The 25,253-nt window shown below is 40.4% G+C and overlaps 1 protein-coding gene across 5 annotated transcripts in view; it reads left to right on the plus strand.

The window, feature by feature from the left end:
* Window positions 1-480: 480 nt before the first annotated feature.
* LOC122837220 (gamma-aminobutyric acid receptor subunit alpha-2-like) overlaps window positions 481-25,253 on the plus strand; it is a 37,380-nt gene continuing 12,607 nt past the window's right edge. For 3 of the 5 annotated variants that reach the window (XR_006371734.1, XR_006371733.1, XM_044127413.1), the window contains exons 1-7: window positions 481-1,003; window positions 1,462-1,558; window positions 3,844-3,941; window positions 11,549-11,616; window positions 14,637-14,857; window positions 17,245-17,327; window positions 18,591-18,734. Coding sequence is in view for 3 of the 5 variants with exons in the window: in XM_044127413.1 (XP_043983348.1) it covers window positions 1,488-1,558; window positions 3,844-3,941; window positions 11,549-11,616; window positions 14,637-14,857; window positions 17,245-17,327; window positions 18,591-18,734 (685 nt within the window). In the remaining 2 variants the exon portion in view is untranslated. Of the gene's footprint in view, window positions 1,004-1,366; window positions 1,559-3,843; window positions 3,942-11,548; window positions 11,617-14,636; window positions 14,858-17,244; window positions 17,328-18,590; window positions 18,735-25,253 lie in introns of all 5 variants that reach the window. The other 2 variants (XM_044127414.1, XM_044127415.1) reach the window with 2 other exon arrangements.

Here is a 25,253-nt window from a genome sequence, read left to right on the forward strand (position 1 = left end):
TGAAACTGGTAAAAAAAATAATCTAACTATGTTTCAGTTTCAAATCTTTTTTTTAATTTTCATTTGGAAATAGTTTTTTCTTTTGAACAAATTTAATGGCCCCAATTTATCTCCATAAAAAACTGCAAGGTCTGTAGTTTTGGCTGTCAAAACAACTCAGACAAGTTCTCCCTAGCTTCTGTTCTCTTGCTTAAAAAGAGCATACCAACAGCATGATGCTGCCACCACCATGTGGGGATAGTATAATAAAATCATAATAACTTATACATTCCTATTTTAGCTGTACCTCCATAAAATTTTTACACCCCTATGAAATTTTCTAGAGGTGCCACCGTGGGCTAGATACACGTGCAGGCCACACTTTTTAGATTTTTGTCTCCATTGACAACCCACGCAACACAACACACTGAAGACAGTCTAATCGTGTGCAGTACTCCTAGAGTGCTCAACCATCATGCCTCTGTGTTGTGCATCACATGTGCGTGCGTTCAGACACGCAACATTCCTCCGTGTTGGCTTCATCGGACTGTCTTTAGGACCCAGGTTGTCTCCTTTTGTAGTTGTTCGGATCCGACGAGGGGAAACCGAGATGCGCTTCATCTCCTATCACGATTCACATCGCGGCTGAGCGAGCCCAGCCGAACCGAACCGAGCTGAACGGGGCAGCTTCAAGCCAGGACCCGCTCCATCACCTGCTCGTCCTCTCTTCTTTTCCTCTTAATTGCTCTCCATTAAAAGGCTGCTTTTTTCCCCTTACTTTATTTAATATTATTTATTAATCGAAAGCCTATATTTTTCCGGTTAATTTCGGTAGAGTATGAGACGCAGAGCATCATCGGAGGAGCATTCCTCTTGCTGCCTTGGACCGTGAATTATCAATGCTGCCAGCTGCGTTCCTGTGACATGTCTCCCGCGAACGGAGGACAACAGCGGTGAATTCCTGTTAACTTTTCTAAGCATCATTTGACGTTTCCAGCGGCATCAGGTACTTCTTCCACTTGAGGTGAGTCTGCGCTCCCCCCTCCCCCACCACTGCCACCTTCCCCTCCTCTCTAATCATTTTCCCATTTAGACGCGTTGAATGGAATTATTTACATTTTTCACCGATGGAAACGCAAAGGAGCGAGACGCTCCAAACATCTCGTTTCCTTCCCGTACATATATATGTAATGGGTTTTTATCGACCTAATTAGGGACGCGGTGTAATGAGTGACGCGATGTGATGTTGGATTTATGCTAAGTGGCTGAGTGAGCGCGTGGGACGTGCCACTGAATACTAATTACAGTCAAATGCCGTCTCTTGCCTCTCTTTTTTTCCCCTCCCCCAACGTTTCTGTTCGTTTATTTATATATTTATATGATGAAGAAGAGGGATCCGAAGAGGGATTCCCCCAGAAATACTAGGGCTTCGTCTTTACATTGTTGTGGGTCTCATTAACCCGGAGCTCCCGCTCTTCCCAGCGGCTGTCGGCGGAGAAGCAGCAGCGATGTGGAGCAAGGACGGCACGTCTTCACTTTTCTTCTGCCTGCTGGTGCTCACGGCTCTCCGGGAAATCAGGTGAGGGGATTTTAGCAATGGGAGACGCCTTGACACACACGCACACACACACACGTTTGCGCAGCTATCTTTGTGGAGACTTTCCATTGACTTCCATTTATTTCTACCTTTCTCCCTTACTCTTATCCTAACCATTACATACCTAACTCTAACCAAAGCTCAAGTCACACCTTAGTCCTAAATCTGACCCCTGACCCAAAAACAGCGTTTCCCCTTGTGGGGTCCAGGCTTCGGCCCCCACAAGGAGCAGTTGGTCCCCACAACGTAGTACATGTCAGGAAAATGGTCCCCACAAGGTATTAGAAACAAACGCGTGTGTTTGTGTGCGTGTGTGTGTATGTGTGCGCGTGTGTGTGTGTGTGTGTGTGTGTGCACACACTCACCCATACACACAGAGTTGTATGTGGGGAGCTCTTTGTTTATCTGTCCAGGTGGACTCTAGTCATCATTGGACCCCCCCATCCTTCCCCTCCTATGCCTATCAATAATGAGGGCAGTTCCAGCCATGGCCGTAAACTGTAAACTAAAGGGCACGTGGGAAATTAAATAAAACGCAGCTGGGCTTTCCTACATTGCTGGCATGAGCAGTTATCAGCTCAACTGGTCCTAATTGGGTCTTTTCATTAAAAAATAAATCCAGTCAAACCCATTGGTTCAGCCAAATGACCTCTACCAAGGATAGTAACATATCTCTTGCCCTAACCTCTCCCACCCTCCACTGTCCATACATTTGTGGGGGTTTTTCAACAATGTATGTATCAAAGTATATTTCTAATACAGGATTGAACAAAATACAAACTGTTTTAAGTCAATTTTATTTGCATAGCAACATTTCAACAGCAAGGCAGTTAAAATTCACGACATCTTACATTCACTAATTATGAAACAAGCAATAAACATTGTTTTGTCAAATGCCACCTCAAAATCATCATGCAGATAAACTGTGAATATGTTCCATTTATTACGAATCAAAGGCAGCTCTAATCAGGTGGATTGATTACTTGATCTAAAGGGACTCTGTGTTTCAGCCCATGTTTGTTTCATGGATTATGAAGATCAACACATATTAGCCTTTCTTCCACTGCATGTCCTGCTGTCCTGTTTTCAAGAGAAACGATAAACTTAGACATGATCTAGTTACATTTATTTAACGTGAATTGCTTGGGGTTGCACTGATTGTGGCAGGTTTCATATTGTACTAAATAACTACTTCTCAGTGTGAACCGCTCCAACTAAAACGATGGGGACAACACGTGGCTGCTGCTCCTTTAACCATATTTCCATCTGTTATCGAAGCCGCTAACGGTTTATTTTGTTGTGACAGCTTTCTGAGTTATTCAGCAAGCTATTCTAAGGATGCGCTCCTTAATATATTGCACCCGACCTTTGACCCAACGACCAGGCAGTTTTTGTGCACGTGACGTCACGTTGCAGCATGTTTATATTGAAGGTCTATATTGACCCTTTCTCATATGTCAATCGAGGAAAACCTATTTCGAGATATATATTGCTATTGTTTTACTGCCCAACTCAAATCCTAACAATATAAAATATACAAAAATGGTTCGACACTTAGAATATGAGGTTATACAGCATTCAGAACACGGCACTGCTGTATCTTTTAATGACTATGGTGATGTGACTCTCTGTTAGAGAACAAACTAGATGTTGTTTCTTACTTCATGAATAGGTTGTTGTTTCTCTTGTTTTTTAATTCACATTGTTGTACTATTAAATGTGATTTCAAAATAGGCCTGTAGAAACATAGACACGTAAAAAAGAGAAAAAATACAACATAACTTCAGTTTTAAGACAAAGAAATAAACATCTCCAAGCCTAGCGGAGGAAATAGTTCCAGCTCAGACTAAACTCGGTTTATTAAAGTTGTATAGATAGAAGGCCCAGATGTAAACAGTTATTAATATTGCACACTTTCACAGTAACCAATAACCCGAGGCTGCTCCAGCAGAGCTGTCTGTGCCAGTGATTAAGCTAAGATTTAATGTGGGACCCAATCTGAAGTCGTTTGCCACGAATCTCTGCCCTGATTGCATTTGCATACCCGGCTGTGTTTCCGGCTCCGAGATCACATGGCTCTTGAACGTTGCGCCTTGAACTGGGTCAGCCACGATGGGGAAACGACGTCTATTTGTGCGTCTGGCGTTGGCATGCGCGGGGAGTCGCTACCGGACAGCAAGGAGCTAGAAAACCCAGAGGAGACTAGAGTCTGGAAAAGTTTTGAAATGGTTGTTGTCTCACGGCCCTGTTATGTGTCTGCTGCCTAGATCGGTGAGCGCCGTGTCGGAGAACATCACCCTGTTCACGCGCATCCTGGACAGACTGCTGGATGGATACGACAACCGTCTCCGGCCGGGTCTCGGAGGTGAGGAAACGCAGCGTGTGTGTGCACACAGAGCCGGGCGGGCTCTGCCCTGCGACGCTATGACTGTTCTTACGCAACGGCACGCGTCTCGTTTTTCACGGCTGAGAGCTCGTTCTCGGCGAGAACACTTCATTTAACGTCAGCCTTCGTAGCACCAATAACCTCCAGCAGAAGTCCCCTCAAGAATACACCGATGAACACACTCTGCGTCCGCAGCGCTCAGATTATACAACAGCCCAGTCCACTTCCTGGAAAAGTGGATGCATCAAAACCCACGAATGGATAAATCATTTCTTTATAGCTTTTTTTTTTTTTTTAAAGCAAATTTCACAGAATCAGATAAATAGATGATAAAACAATCAAGTTTATTTGTATGGCATATTTCAGCAACAAGGCTTTACACAATAAAAACTTTTTAAAATGTCATAAAAACATCATGCAGTCAGAATCACCTACACACGTGAAATATGTTGGTCAATGTTTCATGTCTTATGGTTCAAGAGTAAATCTAACCAGCTGGGTTTTTAGCCATCATTTAAAATAACTTGGCGTTTCAGCAGGTTCACAGTTTTTCCTGTCGTTTCTTCCAGATAAATGTTTTTATTACACAAGTCACTTTGTTTTTGGGTCATGATGTATGATGAGTTTTGAAATAGACAAACTCTTGTATTATATGCATTAAAAAAACATTTCAGTGTTGATACTAAAGTATAATATTCCATAGAATATTTTAGGCAAGTTTGATCATCTCCACATTTTGTCGAGCACAAATTCCACTTTATTTTATTGGGATTTTATGCAAAATGTAAATATAAATGTCCTGGACACAAAACACTACCACCTGGTGGCAGCATCATGCTGTGGAGATACTAACAGAGACAGAGCGACTGATGGTCATTTTAACAGCATGTTTTAACGCAAGAGTCAAAATTTCTTGACAAAAGTATCATACAGTTTTAGGCAGCCAAATCTCAGCTGTTTTTAGTCGAGAAGCTTCATGGTAAAAGAATTCCTCGATTGTCGTGTGAAATCATAAAGAGGTGCATCATTTTTGAGTCTCTTACACTTTTAGGAAACATCCTTCCTATTTATTCCACAGTGGGATGAAGTTAAAGTTATATTTTACCATAAACAGCTGTGTTTTGGAGTAACTCCATGAATCTCATTACCTATTTTTCCCAAACTTGAATCAAATTGAATTTCCTCTTCCTCTATCAACTGTCTAGTTTTCATTTGTTATTGAAAACATTTTAGTTTTAGTCATTCTACATTAATTTTAACTTGGATTTCATTTAGTTTAATTTGAAAACAAAAAATGGCATTTTTTTAAAACTACGATTGATGATGAACAACATTAAGACTGGGTGTAGGTTCACCTCATAGCAGGACATTAATCCTAAACATCTAGTTTATATCAAAGTATATTAATGCTCAATGGCTCAGTCAAAGTACAGATCCTGACCCAGTTGAGAATCTACATCCAAACTAATCCAAAAGACTGGGCTCTACAATCTACTCCCTCAAGCAGAATACAATCACACGCTGCCCCTTTTCAGATTTTTACTTCAACAGTTTATCTTTTTCCTTTGTGTTGGTCTGTAGCATAAAATACCAATACAATTATTGAAATCTGCGGTTATGAAACGGTTCAGAGCTTGTCCAAGGTAACGCTTTTAATTTTAAATTTTCTCCCCTTCCAAGGCTGCGTTCACTTTGCAGCCTGAAGTGACCCAATTTTTTATTTTCTTTTTTTGTCAAATCGGATTTTTCTTGCCTCTGTTTTTGGCCATTTACACTTCTAAACAAAAGCGACCTGTATGTGTTCTGCAGTGTGAACGGGCAAACTGCATGCGCAGTAGAGGGCGCAATAGCGTCAGCGCTCTCAGTGTTTTACCAACCGCCAGAAAAAGAAGAAGTACTCAGTGTTTGCGGAAGTAAACACGCGGAAATTTTGATGCTAACAATGAAGCATATCTTACGATTTTGAAGCTCTTGTGCGACCGGAGCCAGAATGTTGACAACTTAATCCTCATATAATCCGTCATGGTTGTCGTTTTCCTTCCCGCTTGAGCGTATCAGGGCGCAGAATAGTGACGTTTGTCGAGTATCAGTGACGTTCAGGTCACATTTGAATCGGACACGTATCGGATACTCAAGTGGCCTGGGTCGCATTCGAAAGGAATCCGACTTGTTCTGTTCAGACTTCCATGAAAAGATCGGACACGGGTCGCGTTACGTGAAAAAACAACAACAAAACAAACGGAACTGGGTCACTTCAGGCGGCAGTGTGATCGCAGCCTCAGACTTTTGCTATACTGTAATTTATAAAGCACAATACACTTGCAAGTTTGAACTTCCACGTTCTGCATCTAAAGCTCAGCTCCTCCCTCAGGATTTGGTGCATTTTGAATTTCCAGTTCCTGGGGCCATCAGTCCATCCCAGGAGCTGCCATATGGGGGAGAGACCTCCTTTAGCTCAGCCTGTTCAGCTGGCTGCTGCCACATTAGCTGTTGAACAGGGAAAGCTGAAATGTTTGTCTTCACTGTGGTGATATTCTGTTTAATTATACATGTTTCGCTTTTATTATGAATCCCTTCTTAAAACAAAAAAAACATGCATTTGAAGAATCTCACGAATCGACACTGGCAGAATTTAGGGATCTGAAAATCAACATTCCTAAATTTTTATTTATTTATTTTTTTGTTGAATTTGTATGGTGTAAATCTACAGCACAGAATAGGAAATAGTAATAATAATAATACTAACTGAAAGGCCAACAGGAAGGTGTCATTATTAATTGATGTAAGTTCATTGAGATTTGCATTTCATACCAGAAATCTGCTGTTTATTCATTTTGATTTATTTATTGTCTTGGATTGGATGAAGGACAACCTTAAGACTATGTTGCAAAAATGTCATTTATTCATGATTTGGAGTCTACAGATGCAGACGTTTTCATAGCATGAATAAAAAGACATCTGATTTTTATTTTTTTTTTCCATCGCTGTCTAAAGTTAAGTCAGAAAAACTTTTCTTGTTTTAGGTCAGTTGGAATTACCCAAATAATTTTAACTTGCTAAATGCCAGAAAACTTTTTTAGAGTATTTTTTTGTAATTTTCTTTGAATTTAAAAGCCGACACCGATTTGGTAACTATCGTGGATGACTAAGTCTTTCAGTCCGTATGATACGGGTCAAACGGAAACTTTGTTCTGGCTAAGTGTTCTGGCATTTCACAAATTAAAATAATTTGAGTATTTCTAATTTACCTAAAACGAGAAACGTTTGGTCTGATTCAACTTTAGACAGTGAGAAAAAATGTCCACGTCTCATCATGTAAATGTCTGGTTTCAACTGTGTTTACATAAACAGTCTTTCTCACAGCTTGATGTTAAATCAGACTTTAACCTGTTTGGAGTCAGTTAGCATTACTAAAATTATTCCTAACTGCTGAAAGCCAGATAACGAAAATAAAAATTGGTAAAAGAAAAAAAGAATGTAGTCGATTTCAGAAGTTTGCATACATTTCCTTAGCATTAAACTGAATTTTAGACTCAAGTTTTAGATCAGATGTATCCTTCTGTAAGATTCTCACAGTAAATTGTTGGAATTTCGGCCCATTCCTCCTGGTAGAACGAGTAAAGAAACCAGGTTTGAAGGTCACTTTGCTCACATCAGGACTTCCTGATGGCTACTAAAACATTCACTTCAGTATTTCTACATAAAGGTCTTGTTTCCTCATGATGCCATCTATTTTCTGAAGTGTAGCAGTCCCTTTTAAAAGCAAAATAATGTTTTTAAGCGTTCACGTTTTCTTCTTTGCTCATCAAATGTACAAACTTTGAACTTTGGTTCTAGTCTATCAGACTGGATTTGCAGATTTCTCACCAAAAACATGCTCATCTCTGGGACAGAGTCAGAGCAGGATGATGGCCGGATATCCTCAGTGTTTATATTTTCATAGAAATATTTTAACCGATTAACCTGGGAGATTCTGGCCTCTTTAAATTGTATCTGAGGATGAACTGGATCCAGTTTCTCTGTATGATATCTTCATTGATTTCCTTTGACTTTTCCCACCCACATGAGGTATGTAGTGTGTTTGATGTGAATTCATCAGAAGCTTAGTAAGAGACGACTTCATTGTATAAAGCCACAGCAATATTAGCAAACCTGAGATTCTGAAAAACGTAATGAAAAAATAAGAAATCAGAAAATTCTCCTGGCATTTAGCAAACTGGAAGTTTAGCCTGGTTTGATCTCAAGACAGTCGAGGAAACAAAGGTTGTGTTTTTTTTTACACAGGACATGTAAACATCTGGTTGCAACTGCAGCTCTGATGAAGCGATCATCTGGAATCCGACGCATCTTTTAAAAGCATGAAAACGTAAATCAGATGTTTCCCCTTTTATCCCTTACCCCATTAAATCCTGCAACACTCGGCATGTACCGCTGTACTGCACGCATTAACATACAAAAAGGCGCGACTCCTGGGGAAGCAGCTTTTACAAACCGAGTTTAGGAAAGGAACACAACATGACATCAGATGCAGTTTTCCACGCGGTAAACACATTAGATCCGTCTGTGGCATCTGTGGGGAAAACGTGTTAACGCTCCACCGAACTTTGGTTTGCAACGCCAGGAAAAGAGGCCGAACGCAGCTGGCTGCGCGTGCTTGGAGACGGTGTTCACATTTCAAGTAACCTGAGAGAGAGAGACGGAGACTTAAAAACCAAATCCCTGGTTTTATTGCAGATCGGGAAACCTTCAGATATTTATTTAAGGCAGCAGCTTCCTCAAGGAGACGCAGAAGACGACAGGAAGTAGTAGGAGGATGAGGATTCTCGCTTGATTTTAATACTGTTTCTTATTCGATCGCAAAATGTGTTTTTCTCGTCATTAGTGGAATACTGAAAACGTTTTGCAATGGAAACTCAGATTCAGCGAGTGACTGTTTTTGGATCGTCCAATGCCATTTACATCATGACAGTACGTCTTTCTCTTAATGGTATATTTTTCATTGCTAATTCTTGGAAAAAAAAAAGGTCAGCTCCGCATTGTACAACCTGAATACATTACATCAATGTACATCATGTATCAAAGATTTCTCCCTGACAAGCTTTAATTATTTTTCTGTAATCTACGACTAATCATGTCCTGCTCTTAAAGCCCACCCAGCACAGTTTGTTTGGCCAAAGAGTTTGTCTCTCTGAACTGGTGAAATTCAGTCAAGCAGTCCAACATTTGGTTTTTACGAACGCTCTCCTTCCCCTGTGTCCAAATTGGCAGGAGTTGAAGCTGACATTTGGATAGTTGCACAGAGGAATGTGCAGTCCCTAACACATGCAGGTTGTGTCTTACCAATTAAACGCGGCTCAGTGGACCCATCTGCACCAAATGATTCAGACTGCATGGAAAGCACATGTCTGGGACTGTTGTCGCTGAATAAATGAACTTTAGGTATTGTCCTTATCCCCACAGATCCTGGAGTCCTCAGGCATTAAATGCACTCTTGATATTTTCAAACAGTAAACACGATCTTCCCCTCTGGAGACTCGCTTGTTTTCGGTTCTGTTCCTCTTGTGCAATGCGGTTTCACCTGAGCTGCCATTTGGTGGTGGATTTGTTTTTGATGACTTACCATAATTATATGTTGTTTGTTTTGTTTTGGGCTTTTGCTTATATTTCAAGGTTGTGATTTCTTGATGTTCCAACATACCCAGAATCCTCTGCTGTAAAATCTGAACCCTTAGGCTTAATTATTGTTAATTGCTGCTGCTAATTGCATTTTATTTTGGAACTAATAACTAAAACGCCTGTTGGGAGAGTGAATTATCAACATGTAACAAACTCTACCGTTCAATCAAAAGTTACATTAATGAGTAATTTTGTTGTTTTTACTCGTTGCTTATGCAGCCGTGAACATATGCGAGTTTACTTTTTTAATTTTTTTAAAATTTATCTTGTAACACTTGAGGCTCCAGACTAGTAGTTGTTTCTTGTCCTGCATAATGTTGCTCAGTCACCATTCACAGAGAAGAATAACACTTCAGCTTTAATGAACTACTGTATAAAATAAGATGGCCAAATAACACCGGCTATAAAAATGACAAAACATGAGTTTTTAATAAACCAGAGTATTTTTTGCTGTGTTAATTCACAATGAGTGTCATTTCAAGAAAATTCTCAAAACAGTAAAGTAATGTAATTCTAATTGGTCTTATGGCTTGTTTCCTCTGAGAAGTAAATTCAGCTTGACCAGCAGACCAGATGGTTAGAGCAGCAGCAATTGTTTTTTAAACAGTTAAGAGGCAAAACCAGGCTGTTTTTGCTGGAATAAGTTTACTGAGTTTTGCTAATTGGTTTGAAATAAGGACTGCACAGCAGCACCGTCCCTGCAGCTCACTAATGGGGCATTGGTTCCGCCGCCTTTCGGTCCAGAGCGGTTCCACTCCAGTCCTATAATTTCCTACGTTTGGATGAGACATAAAGCCTCACTCGGGTTTCGTGCTTCAACCATTCACGTCAGGTTCTGCCGTCCTCAAAACAGGAGTTAAACACACCAAGATGCTTCTTCTAATCTCTGCTTGTAGTTTTTCCAAGTTTCTCATTTTATTGATTCTTCGCGGCGCTCATCACAGCCTCAGGCTGCCCTGCAGGGTTAAGATTTTAACTCGCCGCGCTTTTCCAATTCCCTGCACGGAGTCCGTCAGTCTGACCTCACCTCTCTGAGGCTGTTTGAGCTCAGCGGGTTCACATCGTAAAGCCACATCGTGAAGCTCTGCTCAGAGCGTATTTTGTAAATGTACTGTAGAGGAAAGTTATTTTTTGATCTCCTTCTGATTTTGGTAGTTTCCTCAGTTATTATTGTCTGGAAATAGAAGATGTAAAGAATGAATACTGATTGCCCTTACAGCCTGGAGCTACATGTAGGATTTTAGCGTGAAGATGATAATGTTAATGATCGCAATGCTCACCAATAACTCTGATCCGATGTTAATATCTGTATCGGTTCAGTTATTGATAAAAATTCTAGCTCCATAAGGGCAGACATACTCAACTCTAATTCCATTCTTTGTGCTCTGAGCGACGTTGAGCTTTATTATTAATCTTTACATTGTAGTTAGAGTGTCTAATTGCAGTATCCGAACCAACAGTTTAATATGAGTCATTTACATGTATTTTGAGTCAAAACCCTATTTACATTGAAATGTAAACATGGAACATTCACTGTTTTTGTTCCAGCGCTTCCAAATCTACCCCAGTCATTTAAAAATAATCTAGTTTTATACAGTCCTCGACTTTTCTTTTCTTTTTAGAGAAAACCAACTAAAAGTTTCTACTTTCCACATATAAACAAGTTTCTCTTTCTAAAAGTGTATTTCTGCACCTCTCTTTTCTACATTGAGGCAGTCACACACAAAAGTCTTTTAGAAAATAATAATTTACCGGGTATCTCAGCCTGAGATTATCTGATGAAAGGGGGCCAGATGGGCTCTTCAGTGGCTGTCCGACGAACAAACCCATCGTCTGTTTGGTATGTTAATGGTCTCTGAGGCAGGAAAGACGCTGTGGGAGATGACACCGGGGTTTTTTCTCTGATCCAGACAGGGTAACCGAGGTGAAGACCAACATCTTCGTCACCAGCTTTGGGCCGGTCTCCGACACCGACATGGTGAGTGCAGATACTCACTGTGATGCTTCAGCTGTTGTTGGAGGAGCAGAGTGCTTCTGTTTGCTTTATTTTAGTCATGGAGGCCCTTTTTATCCATTTGCTGTTACATCACTCTGTTTTCTTCTGTCCACACACACACACACACACACACTCACAGATGATACAGAAGCTACACTACGGCACGATGTCTATTCATCTCTAAATTTTCATCTCATACATTATTGAACATCTTGTTGGTATTCAAGTCACTGCTTTCTTTATCCCGTCCCTCCTGCTTGTTATTCTGAAACACATGGCCACCTTTGCTTCAGCCCCGTTTCTGTTTATCTGCTCCCATTTTCCAGGTGATTGATCAGTCGATTTAGCAATCAGAGAACCTGGATGTGTGATGAAACCTGCTTTTTTTTCTTTTTTTACACCGTAGATCTCCTTGCCTAAAACAAAACGTCTCCTGCATGGAATGAAATATGTATTAAATCTGCAAACTGTGTGAAAGATTTGTTGCTGCATGGGCGAAGATCCCAGTTCTAAAAATCACCACCCACACGTGATGTACTGTGACTAATTGTCTAAGTGGAGTGCTCAGTCTGCCTAATTGCACCCCTGATGTCTATTTTTCAAAATATATTGCACATGAACAGATGGACAGACGGGCAAACATCTGATAGGAAAACATCCAGTAATTTCATTTCACTGGAGGAAGATTTCACTGTGCAGCTCATCTAAAGCCCTGATGTATAAGAATTAATCTCTAGGTGGGTTTTAATTAGACCACAGGGGCCTTCACACTCGTTAGCACCAGAAAATCCAGCACCTATTGGGCATCCCAATCAGTTGCTATACATCAGGTGTCTAGAAGCTTTGATTAGTAATTAGGGCTGAACCTTTTAGTCAGATTAATCATGATGGATCGATTATTGAAATAATCGTGAGCTGCTTTTGTAATTGATTAATCGTTAACTGGAGCATACAGACTCAAAAACGGCAATTTGCTGAAAGAACACAAAACACTCAGAGCTAAAATTCTTCAAAAATCTACACATTTAAGGTAAATACAACCTTTCCACTGTGAGTATGTTCTACCCAGAAATGGCAATGGTTGGGTAAAAAGATTAGGTGATTTGAACCTAAGATGTCACAATAAGCCATGTTGCTGACTGACGAGCACAAAGTGAGCCTAAATGTAGAAGAACTGAACGCAGTGACCAAACTGTGGCTTTTAGAAGCACCTTTATCTGCAGGAACTCAGAGGAGTCATCTTCTGAGTCTCACAGATGGTCACATGGCAGATGGTCTCACATTTGTCAGAAGAATCACTTTGCATAAAGAGGAGTTCATGCTCTGCTCAGTAACTGAAAGCAGAAGAGAAAACAAGCCCAAATCATCATCCTTCCTCCGCCACAGTAGACCCATTTAATACATTTCAGACATGCATACTGTTTCATAGGTTCATATAATCCTGTCATGTGAGAAATTAAATAAAAAGAGAAGTAACATGGGAACCAGATTGCTTCAAGCCAAACAGAAGAATCTTATTGTCAAAGAGGCCTATGAGCTTTTCAGTGCAATCAATTAGGACTTAAACATAGAGCAGAAAACTCAGCTGAAACTTTTTGCCTTTATCCATTTATGTTTTATTAAAGGGGCAGCATTATGTATTCTCCAGTCACATATTGCCCTTTTGGATCATCGACAAGTAACTATGTTAGCTTCAGTTGTTATGAAAATGCTGATCATATCAAATATGACTCAAAAGAAATTTTACTGTGTAATTTAATGCCACAAATTGGGCCTACGTCTCTTTAAAAGCTCCTGCTCTTTCTGAAACTCCACCTTCAGGAAGACATAGCATGGGTCCTCTCTTGACCCTTTTTGATGTTTTTACTAGTGTTGCTCTGAGAAGTAGCTAATAAAATGAGCTCAGCTGACGCGCAGTTTTACCAGGTGTTTGCTAATTGTTGCTGGCTAGTCTGAAGGAGCTCAGTGGGGGAGTCGTGGAAGAGGGAGGCTCCTCTGTGAGGCTGACGCTACTGAAGCCAGGAGTTTTGGCTGGGAAAAGCGCCTATGTCCACCCGGACAGCTGAATGGTTGCCATGGAGATTAAAGAATTTCTCAGACATACATGAACAAATCAAAGCAACGTCAAAACAGGTGTGTTTTTGACGAGGGAATAACATCATAACATGATGTGAAGCTCAAAACAGTAAATTTTACATAATGCTGCTATTTTAAAATATTGTTGGATTTTTTTTATTAATCGAAACTTTGCTTAAATATTTGAAAATTATCATCATTTTGTGACCAACATGGAGCCAAAAGTTTTAAACCAACTATCCATTAAATTTGCACCTGGAGATGTGTAAACACGCCTGCTCATGTTCTACAGTTTTCATTAGTAAAAGATTTATTATTTTCTGCGATAGGGGACAAAAACTGGCCCCAACCCACGGGCCCTTATTCTCCTAAATCCGCCCCTGCCTAAGATGACCAAAGACGTAAATGGCAGTTAATCCTCCTGGGAGCTGCTGAGCTACATGAGGGTTCAGTCGCAGTTTCACCATCCGGAGATCTAAATATTAGAGGCTTTTCAATTGTGATGTGAAAAGGAAAAGAGATACAAACATTTCTGTATCTCTCACTCCCACTCTTGGTTGTGAATCTCACACATACTCTCATTTCACGGTGTGTGCGGTTCCTTCTGACAGCTCTGGGTTTTACGTCGGGGGGGTTTGCTCTGTCCTCACAAGCTGGGAAAACACCAACCCAGGGAATAAGACGGAGAGCGCAGGCCGCACCTTAATGGATCTTTTGTGAAGGAGGGAAAGGTTTTAAAGTGGCAGATGAAGTCAGTTGTGAAGATGCTGCTAGTAGACATCCATAAATCATGAGTGGACTTGTGCACTGTTTTCCTCTGCTATATTTAGCAGGGAAGGGTTTTTTGTTTTCACACAGGAGTAGAAAGGGGAGGGAAAAAAACCAGGAATATCACTTTTTCACCAATTCACTTCCCCCATCCTCAGGAGTACACTATAGACGTTTTCTTCCGGCAAAGCTGGAGGGATGAGAGGTTGACGTTTCACGGGCCGATGAACATTTTGCCCTTGAACAACCTGATGGCGAGTAAGATCTGGACTCCTGATACCTTCTTTCACAATGGCAAAAAGTCTGTGGCGCACAACATGACCATGCCCAACAAACTGTTACGGATCAAAGACGACGGGACTCTGCTCTACACCATGAGGTAAAAACAATTACACCTTCATGTTCAAACAAAACGTCAAACGCCACTTTTAGGCTTTTTCTGGAAGATTCCTGTGCTAAACCGGGGCTGGTTCTGGTTCTGAATTATAAAAACACTGCGAAATAAATTGTTGGGGTTTCTGCACCGCATCGTCACGTTATTATATCACTGAAAATGTCTCCTTTAATAATTGTTGGGTTTTCTCTCTGTTACATTAAACCCCACTATTTAAATCCAAACCATTGTCGTCATATAGCTGAACTTTAGAAATGTTTCACTCAACTAAAACTGTTTGCTTGTGAAAAAATCTGCACAAAAACACCAGCCTCCATTTCTGATCAATACTCAAGAAGACCAAGAATTTAATCACAATATCAGATGAAATAATCTTTAAATTAAGATCAAAGGTCAACACGGCTGACGTTTGGGACTCACATTCACTTCAAAACATGCAACAGAAGAAGAACAGATACAATGAGTTGGTATTATCATAGTCTCTATTCAGCCTTCATTAATCTGCAGATTTCAGTTACATAAATAAAATAACTTTTTAAGATCTGTGTAAGAATATTAGTTGAATTTAAAGATGCGTTAATGAAGTAATTGTTTTTCAGTAAGGTAAATATAGTTTCAGTAATTAGGAATAGTGCTGAACACAAACAAGGTTTTTAAAATTGTTTTTGTCTTAAAGTCGGAGGACTGAAATCATGGTTTATACCCACTTTCTCTACAGAGAATGGGGAAATGTATCGTCTCAAAGAAAATGATTTTCTGTTCCTGCAGCTTGTTCTTGACGCACATTCTGGCCAAAACGTTATCCAGGTGTGGGGTGTGAGAACCATCATTCTAGTGATCACTACAATGACAAATGGTACATTGGAAGATAAATCTATAAGAACATTCCTAAAGTTCAGCACCAGTTCTTCTGAAGTATAAAATGTCTTATTCTTAAAGAACTCTGTTTTTGTTCTCTCCACCTCAGGCAAAATGACTCATTTCTCTGTTCTTGTGATGCATGTGCAGGCCTTCATTTGTTTTGAACATTTTGACTTCACTAAATACACAGAAATCTGGTTTGTTTGTCAGGCTCAATAAAGCATTACTATCAACCCAATCTCTTAACAACTCTCAGCTCTGGCAGGCCAGAGTTTCTTCCGGTTCGTATTTGTTCAACAAAAGAAAATCAAAACTGTAACTTAGTGTATCCAGCCAATGAATAAACCAAAAAAGACCCGAGAGTTGCAGATCGGTTCCTAGCAAAGCATTAGAACAGGTTTAGATCTGGTTTGGTGGAAAATAAACATTTATGCTTGGAAAACCAACCCTGCTTATAAACCACAAAAGGTCTTTTTACTCTTTGTTCTGCAGAGGAAAAGTAAGATTATCCACTGCTAATGCTCATTGTTTTCCCTTCCAATCTTCTTAAGGACGATCCAGTTATCGTGATGATTCAGGGTAATTGGACATCTGTCCGTGTGTGGTTTGCTGTATTTACCGTGTAGCTCGACACCACGCAGTGTAGGACCACACCTGTTATAACTGTGATGGTTTTTTTGGTTTTGTCATAGGTGGGGGCTTTCGCAGGTTTTGAAAATCAACTGACAATCTTAAAATCTAGCCATGAGAGCCAGGCATTATGGGAAAATCACACTAGTCAGGTTTATTAAACAAGATGAGAGCAAAGACGGAGACTAAGCTCCGACCCACAAACATAGGAAATGTCTTTTATAGTCAAGGACAGAAGTGCAGAACTATTTACAAGATAGACTGTGAGAACTCGCTTCCTGACAAGAAGCTGTGAGAACTGACTGCTTTTTATCTTTCGTAGCTCCAGAAATCCTCAGAGTGGCAGAGACTATAAAGACACACACAAAAAATACAGCATAGCATAAAGCAACGGTTCAACAGTCATCAGACCTTAGAAAGCAAAGTTAAACACAAGTCATAGGCCTTTAGCAATTAGCAGCAGTTCAAATTTGAGACTAAGCTAGCTCTGTTAGCTAGCTAGCTAACTAGTTGAAGCAATAAAACAATTCTTAAATAATTCTAGCTGACCTAAAACAGGACATGTTTAGTCAACCAGTGAGTCACAGAGAATAAAAATATCCTGTTTTAGCTCTGTATCGTCATGTCTTTTGCTATAGGCTAAAGACAGCAGAGAGCAGAGAGTTTAGCCTCTTGTTTACTGTGCTCTGCTGGTTAAAACGCAGACAAATTATTTCCAATTCAAGGCACTGGAAATGTTTAGCGTCTTGAATGGTGCATGCGGCTTTTTTAGTTTCATTTCTTTCTCTTTTTTTCCATTATTTGTTTGTGTATAACCTGTGCTGTTTACTTTTCATGCATTTGCAAATTCTCGCTAACGTTAACCTGTGAATTGGATGCAGGTTAACAGTGCATGCCGAGTGCCCAATGCATCTGGAGGATTTCCCCATGGACTTTCACTCCTGTCCTCTAAAATTTGGCAGCTGTGAGTAACTCTCATGATGATAGAGCCTGAGGCAACTGCAACTAAGATGCAATCCTTTTGTCTGCCATGCACCTCACTGGTTCTCCGGTGCAAGAGCGGCCTGAGTACCTAGTGAACCTAAAATGCACGGCTCAGCTGGCAGTGACCCTACAAATAGCAACAGCAAAATGCACCAGCGTTAAAAGGTTAAACATAATAGCATCGACAGGGAAAATGCTGTTATTTTCTGCTAAAATCATCCAAATATTTTCTTTGGAGAGCTGAGGTCTTTCATTAGGTGCTGTGGCTTCTTTACATTTGGATGACTGATTTTTATTTTTTTTTTTATTTATTTAAATTTTTTGCTTAAAGCTGTGAAGCTGGTCACAGGAAAAGTGGAGATTAATAATTAGCCATTATCAGACATCAGAACTCAGTAGGTCGTGTCTGAACTGCCTTGACGTCTCGAGTAAATGAAATACACGATTAGCATTCATGTGAAGACTTGCAGTAAAAAGTGTTTTATCGCGTTTTCTTAACGCAGTCAAACAAGAACAGAAAACGTCAACAGGGCTTTGATTCAAAGCTTATGCTTCAAAGGGGCAGTATTATGTTTTCCAGGCACATAGCGCCATTTTATTGCTCAAGAAAGTAACTTTGTTACCTTCAGTAACATTCTATATATATATTCAATTTGACTTAAAAGAAATTTGACTTTGGAAATGACGCCTTATGAAAATTGGGCCTTTGTCTCTTTAAGAAGCTCTGGCTCTTTATGAAACTCCGCCTTCAGGAAGTCATCTCAACATCTATTATTAACCCTTTAATGGTAATGGTTTTTACCAGCGTTTCACTGAGAAGTAGCTTCTATAATGAGCTCAGCAGACACAGAGTACCACCAGGTGTTTGCTAATTGCTGCTGGCTAGTCTGAAGGAGCTGAGGGAGGGGGTGGAAGCTTGAAAACTGCAGCTGTGAGGAGGAGCTTCATCCTCAAAGGCGAGGCTAGATCCCACAAAGAGTTTTGCTCAGCTAAATGGTTGCCGTGGTGATTTCTCGGACATGCATGACAGAATCAAAGCAATACTACAGGCATGTTTTAGATGAGGGGATAACATTATAACGTGACGTAAAGCTCAAAATTGGTGATTTTACATCATACTGCCCCTTTAAATACACAGTAGCAGGGATGCTTCATTTGGGTCACTGGAAAAGGAAAAGTAATTGATATCTGTAACCGCCTCAGGATTATTCCCCTTTGGGTTTATCCTCCTCCCTTTTTTCAGACGCCTACACAACCTCAGAGGTGACTTACGCTTGGACCCGAAATGCTTCCGACTCGGTGGTGGTGGAAGAGGAGAGCTCCCGCCTGAACCAGTACGACCTGCTTGGTCAAACTGTTGGACAGGAACGCATCAAATCGAGCACAGGTAAGAGCCGATGGGACTCCAGCAGACGCCTAAATGCAAACTCATCACAGCAGGGGGCGTCGGGCTCATTTTCATTTTGGGCCACATCAAGATCATGGATGTCCAAAGCCGGTTGATGCAGAATGCATTGATAAAACTACCCAGTAACAAAAAATAAGAATCAATAGCTGGTTCTGCATTTGATGAGTAATTCTTAAAGTTAATTAATATGGAACATCTTTTCACACTCATGTAATTTGGCAGAACACAGATAAAAACTGCTGTGATTTAATTGATGAAATAATAGTTAAAGACGGAGCCGACTAATGTTTAAAATGTTATTGTGATGGCAATGCAGGTTGTTCCTCTTTTGTTGTTGAAAAGCGTTTATTAGATGTAATTCGGTCTTTAGGTTTTAAACTGTGGGGTTTTTTTTGTTTGTTTTGTTTTTGCAGAATTTTTCACAAATGTCAACATCACACAGAAAGAAATGTATCTGTCTTTTTTTTGTGCAAAGTTTCAGGTTTTTATTTATTTTAAGACATAAATATCAAACACCGGGGTGCTGTGGTGGCGTAAGGGCAAAGCCTGACCCACGTAGTGAGGCCTTATCCCTCGTGACAGTGGTCACAGGTTCGATTCCCAGCCTGGTGACATTTGCCGTATGTCTTCTCCCTCTCTCATTACGCTCTTTTCTGTCAAACTACTTTCAAATAAAGGCCACTAGAGCCAACAAAATCTTTAAGAAAAAAACCCCAAAATCAAACATTGGTCTTTTGAAAATGACAACAAAATTCTGTCAAAATGTTCCCAAATGGTCTTGTATCATTTATGGCTCTAAACAAGTTTCACTTCACCAGACTGAGGGCAAAATTGACTCTTTTGATTGTAAAGATTGCAGAGTCCAGAGGGCCACATACAAACTTATGGCGTGCAGTTCAGATATCTACATGAAAATACGCAAAAAGCTAAATACTGTTGTTTTATGGTTAACAAAGATGCTCTTAACACTGCTGTGCCCTGCTTTACATTTCATTTAGGGTTAATTACGACTCCAATCAAGCCCAATAAAAGTTATCTCGCCTCCCAGAATGTGATTGCTTTCTATTTCGCCTCAGATCTCACGTGCAACCTGCTCGGTTACATGAAATCCAAGAGACATCTGGCTGCGCCGAATAGAAGCCCTCCCTTTGCTTCTTGGTGCCTGAATGAAACGAGAACAATACATGATTTAAGAAAATCACTTGTCAAGTCCCAGCTTTAGAAAAGACAGAAAACCAAGAAAACAAATGCTCCAGAAAATAGGCTACACCGTTAAAAGAAACCCCTGAAAATGACGGCTAAAAATAGAAGCAACATTTCACGCAAGCATGCTAACACAGATGACAAGAAATGGGGGCAGAGCTTGAGGTAGCATGCATCTATATGTTACTGTGTATGTGTGGGGGGGGAAAAGAAAGAGATATCATGTTGAGACAGACTGGAAGATCAGATAAAATGCTGCTTGTGAGCCATGAAGAAGTAAACCTGACCGATGATTTAGGTGCTGTAGAGTGAGTGGGATTCTTCAGCAACAACCAGACCAGCCTGTGATGTTTTCTGCAGCGGCCACTCGGAAACATCAGTCGCTCTGAAATCACGCCCGACCATTTTTATCTTTGACGACGGCACACAGCGTACATTATGCAACGTCACACTGGTTCAGTTTCCAACTCATCTGTAATGATTAATACGTTTAATTCAGCACAGCTGGAGTCTGGGCTTCAGCTTAATATGACCTCACATTTGATTGCGTCTTACTTTTGGTGTAAATATGAGTTTGTCGTCAAACCGATGATCGCATTGTGTCCAGATGCTGAACAAAAAAACCGCCGCCTCTTCGCCACTGTGCTGGACAGCTGTTATGAGACGTTTACTTTACAAACCAAATTTTATTTTTGGGAATTTCAAGTGATAGACCAACTAGAAGTGGCACACAACTGCAAAAAAAAAGAGAAAAAGAAAAACGTGGAATATAAAAAAGATTTTCTGAATCAAAATGTGAAACTCATCTATATTTAGCCCCCTGTGCATTTAATCACTTTCAGAAATCATTTAATGAGTAAACAACCCGACTGCGGCGGCAGCTAGTGATTATTTTAGTAATTGATTATTCCATCGATTAACCAGATTTTTTTAAATTGCTGCATTCTGCAGATTTTTCATTTATTAGAAATGCATTAAAAGGTGGAAATACATAATTCAATTTCTCTTCTTAATTTAGATAATAAACATCTTATTGCCTAAAATGCAATAACTTAGCATTCCTTTAGCGAACATCTGATCACTTGTTGCTAAAGTGCAGCTAAAAGAAATACTTCTAATATCAACGTGTGAGAAGCTCAGCCCCGTCTGCATGACTTAATATCAATGCACTGTTTGGATGATTTGCTGACTATTTATTTCAATTAAATGATTAATTACTGGATTAAAGGCATACTAACATTTAATTCACAGAATTTGAACCGGGTGATGTCTGTCTGCCACCTCGGGAGTTTTGGGTAGAACATATAAGTGTTTTGTTTATCTTAAATGTAAAATGCATATATATATATATTTATTTTATCCAGTTTTGACTTAATTACTGCTCTGAATACATTGTTCTTTCATAAAATCGCCTTTCTTTGAGTCTGTATACTCCACTGAATTGATTAATTTGGCAATTAATCAATTGCTAAATTAGTTGACGCTTATTTCAATAATCGATTGATCCGATTAATCGCTTCAGTTCTAACCCTGACAATTTAGGTTAGGTGAGTCTTACATATTTGTGCCACACTTTTCAGATTCTAATTTTTAAAAATGATTTCCCTTTATATCTCCTTTACAATATGCAATAATAAACTTTGTCTGATTAAATCCAATGGTGTCATAGTATGACACAATGTGGGAAAAAAAATGTAAGGCCTATGAATACCTTTACAAGTCTTGAGAGTTCTCCACAGTTTTAATTCATCTCCTGTTGCTTAAAAAGCATTAATATCAATTGACTGCATTATAACTGGCTGTCTTGACAAGGCCCTCCGCTGTGGCAATATGGAGTCACACGCAGCACAGTGATAGATATCATACAGGGCACCGCGCTAAACAACCTCTCAGTGGTTATTAACTCAGAAATAAATGCCCTCTGGGGGGAATGCATAAACAGCAGCAGAGCTGGAGCAGGTGGAGGCAGCGAGGAACACAAAACGTGTCAAGTAGGCCGCCGCATCAGTGCAGTGTAGGCGTGACGGCTGTGGGTGAGGTCGGGACGCCCCGCGCCGCCGTAAACGGCTAGCAGAACAGGGTCAAAGCAGACGTGTCGCGTTACTTTGTGACAACAACAAAAAAAACGGAGTGGAGGCTGGAGGGGGTGGTAAGAGCGGCGACTGGAGAGGGAAGCCCTGAGGGGTCGCAAAATTCACCTGACAGATAAACCAGATTCAAGGTGTGTTGCTATGGTAACAGCGCACGTTGCCATGGAAAACAAAAATGTGTGTGAACTAATGATAAAGTTGTAGCACAGCACTCCACAGATGGTGAGAAAAGTTTCAGAAGACACGAAGATATCAGAAGCTCTTCATCACTCAAGCTCAAGGCTGAGTGATGAAGAGCTTGTGTGTCCGAATATCGTAACACAATATAATTGTTACATGTCAGTCGATATCAATAATTATCTGAAATACTGCCAAGCTGGTGACATGACCTTGTTTTAGCCATAATTTCCTCTGGAGAAGTTGTTCTCATTTTCTCCTTTCACTCCACGCCGTTGTTTTGAATTTTTTTAGCGGCCGTGAGGCACGGTGTCAAAACATGAAACTGCTGCTGCGCAAGTTACTCAACACGTTGTTGCTAGGTAACCATAGAGCGAGAGACACAGTTGATGCCAACAACCTGGCTTTGCTAGACAGGAGAGATTAGTGGCTACAGTCTTTCCTCCGCCTACATCCCCCAGGATGCTTCTGGATTTAGTGAAATTATTGAACATTATATCAGTTATAATAGATTGGTATTGTTATGGGTTTATTTTCCAGCCCTCACTTTAACTGAGGGCTGGTCTGAAGATGTATGTGACAGGTTAGAAGAGGCTTAATAGCACTTTTTGAAGCGGGGTTCTGTAGAGTAGTTTATTAATGGTCAGAATTTCGCTTGAGAAATTTTCTCAAAAAAAATGGTCAAAACTTTGTGAATGTGGCCCAACATACACTGCAAAACTCCTAACAAAACTTCACTTTGTCCTCCAAATTTATACAATCTTAGCTTTTTCACTCCTTGTGAAGGAAAATTGACAACTTCTGCATTACCAGAACACAAAATATACAGAGGGCCTAACTGCAACCTGTAGCACCATGTGAAGATCTTGTTCTAGTGCACATATTTCTGTAACAGGTCTCCAGTTTGCTCAATCTGACGCCACAGAAGATAAAAAGTTGGTCATAGTTCCAGCAGGACAAACACATGCTACACAGCCTCCATTTCCATGCTGTTGTTGTTCCTACTTAGAGAAGCTGCTGCCATGTATTCCTTGAAGTATTGTCGATTAGATGAGGTGCTTAAATGAAACACAGACTTTAAAAATTCTGGAAATGGTTGTGTTTTGAAGACAACCAGATGAGATTGAAACGCTTAAAGTCGGATTTACGCCTGATGGTTATGAAAGACTCTGAGGAGTTGGTCCCTGGCGGCGGACATTGATCAGAACCGCACGGCCGCCAGGCTGAACTCTTGAGGGAATAGTGGGCAGTCTGCAGAGCTTCCTTCCTTCTTTCCTTCCTTCCTTCCTTATAAAATGACAGTAATTAATTTACATATAGCTCTCTGCTATGTTCGGTCTGTACTGTAGAAATATTCTGGATTTATTTTCTGCATGTTTCTGAACCAAGAGCTCCACCAACATCTCCCATTAGATGACCTTTCCCAGTATGTATTCCCCACCCAGTGAGTGAATCCCATTATCAGGGGAATCCCTGCTGCAGTTTCACTGAGCAACAATTTGCCATCGTCACTCCACGCTCCTATCTGGGTTAAGTGGCGTTTGGTGCGTCAGTGGAAGGCAGAATGCTGCCAGTCGCTGTTTCTCTCGTCTAACTGGCCTCTCCACATTATCTGATTGTCTGGCTCCACATTAATCATTCATCGCTCTTGTGTCAGTGTTGTTGTGCAGCGTGCTAACAAACTAGGTCATTGGGCGCTAACGAAGCCGCTCTGAGACCTGACATGAACGGACATCCTGCTGCATCTGTACCGTCCAGCCAGGCAAGACGAAGCCGTTACAACACGACTCACTTGTTTCTGCTTGGTCTTAAAATCTACTTTTTTCTATCTGGGCACTTGATTGGCTTTGCAAACCTGACGACAATAATGTTGTCCGACACGCATACAGATTTCTTCTGGTTTTTCCCTTTTCGTCACACTTCAGCTTCATCAAATAAATGTTATTATCAGAGAATCAGCCTTGTTGCTGATGTGTTTCAGTGATCTGTCCAAATTCCTAACCGAAGTGCAGCTCAATTAAATACAATTCAATTTTTCTATTTAGCGCCAATTCACAACAAGTGTTGTGTGTTGGCACTTTGGAAACAAACCTATTTCCGTTCAATAAGGCACATTCCTATTGACGCTGGTGGTCAAACAGTGTTGTAAGCTCAGCTAATTTCTTTGTTGTTGTTGTTGTATTTTGAACTTTATTGAACACTACACATGGCGAAAAACACTGATCATGTGACCAAATAGGGAGGAGGACGGCATTATTTAACGAAGTTAAGAACCTCATGGTGAAAGTGGGTAGACAATAGTATTTCTTTTAAAAAAATAAAAAACATTTTCCACTCTTGAAAGTTAATTTAGTTTATTATAACTTTCATAATTTTGAAATGTTTCCAAACGGCTGAACTTATCTTTTTCTGATGAGGGACAGAAGGGTACAGCAACAAGTGGAGGAGGGGAAACACAATGTTAATCTGTCCTCCATATAGCCAGAAAACCTCTGGTCGTTCTGGCATCTTAAAAACGTAGAAATGTCGCTATGATTATTTTTTTCCTACTTTATTTGAAACAGATAAGGTTTTGTTTTTGTCTATTTAGTAGCATTATTTGTAAGAAATTAAATCAGTGTGTGCATCTTAAGCGCCATACAACCCCTTGTGATTCCTAAAGTAGCCCCTGCTGGTATCAGGGATCTGATACCACCAGATCCCTGCTGGTATCAGGGATCTGAGCGTGCTTTGGCTTGTGGGACTACTTTCTGTGGGATCCAGTCGTTAACTTCCCTCTGGATGAAACCGTCGTAGGTTGCTGCGAAGGAAACTCGGCCTCTTCTAGCGCGCGGCTCGTACACCTCCCCCTATCAACATGCCGAGGCACGGGGACTGGCATGCAAATGAAATTACACAAGACGTAGAGCTCTCCGTTGGGTACTGAGCATCTGTGTGTGGCTGTGGAATGGTGACAAAGAGAATTAGCTCCAGCAGAAACACAACCAATACCGCGGCTTTTATACCAAAAAGAAGAGGGAACGAAAAG

This window comes from Gambusia affinis, linkage group LG09 (genome assembly GCF_019740435.1).
Source record: "Gambusia affinis linkage group LG09, SWU_Gaff_1.0, whole genome shotgun sequence".
In the NCBI taxonomy this organism is placed as follows: Eukaryota; Metazoa; Chordata; class Actinopteri; order Cyprinodontiformes; family Poeciliidae; genus Gambusia; species Gambusia affinis.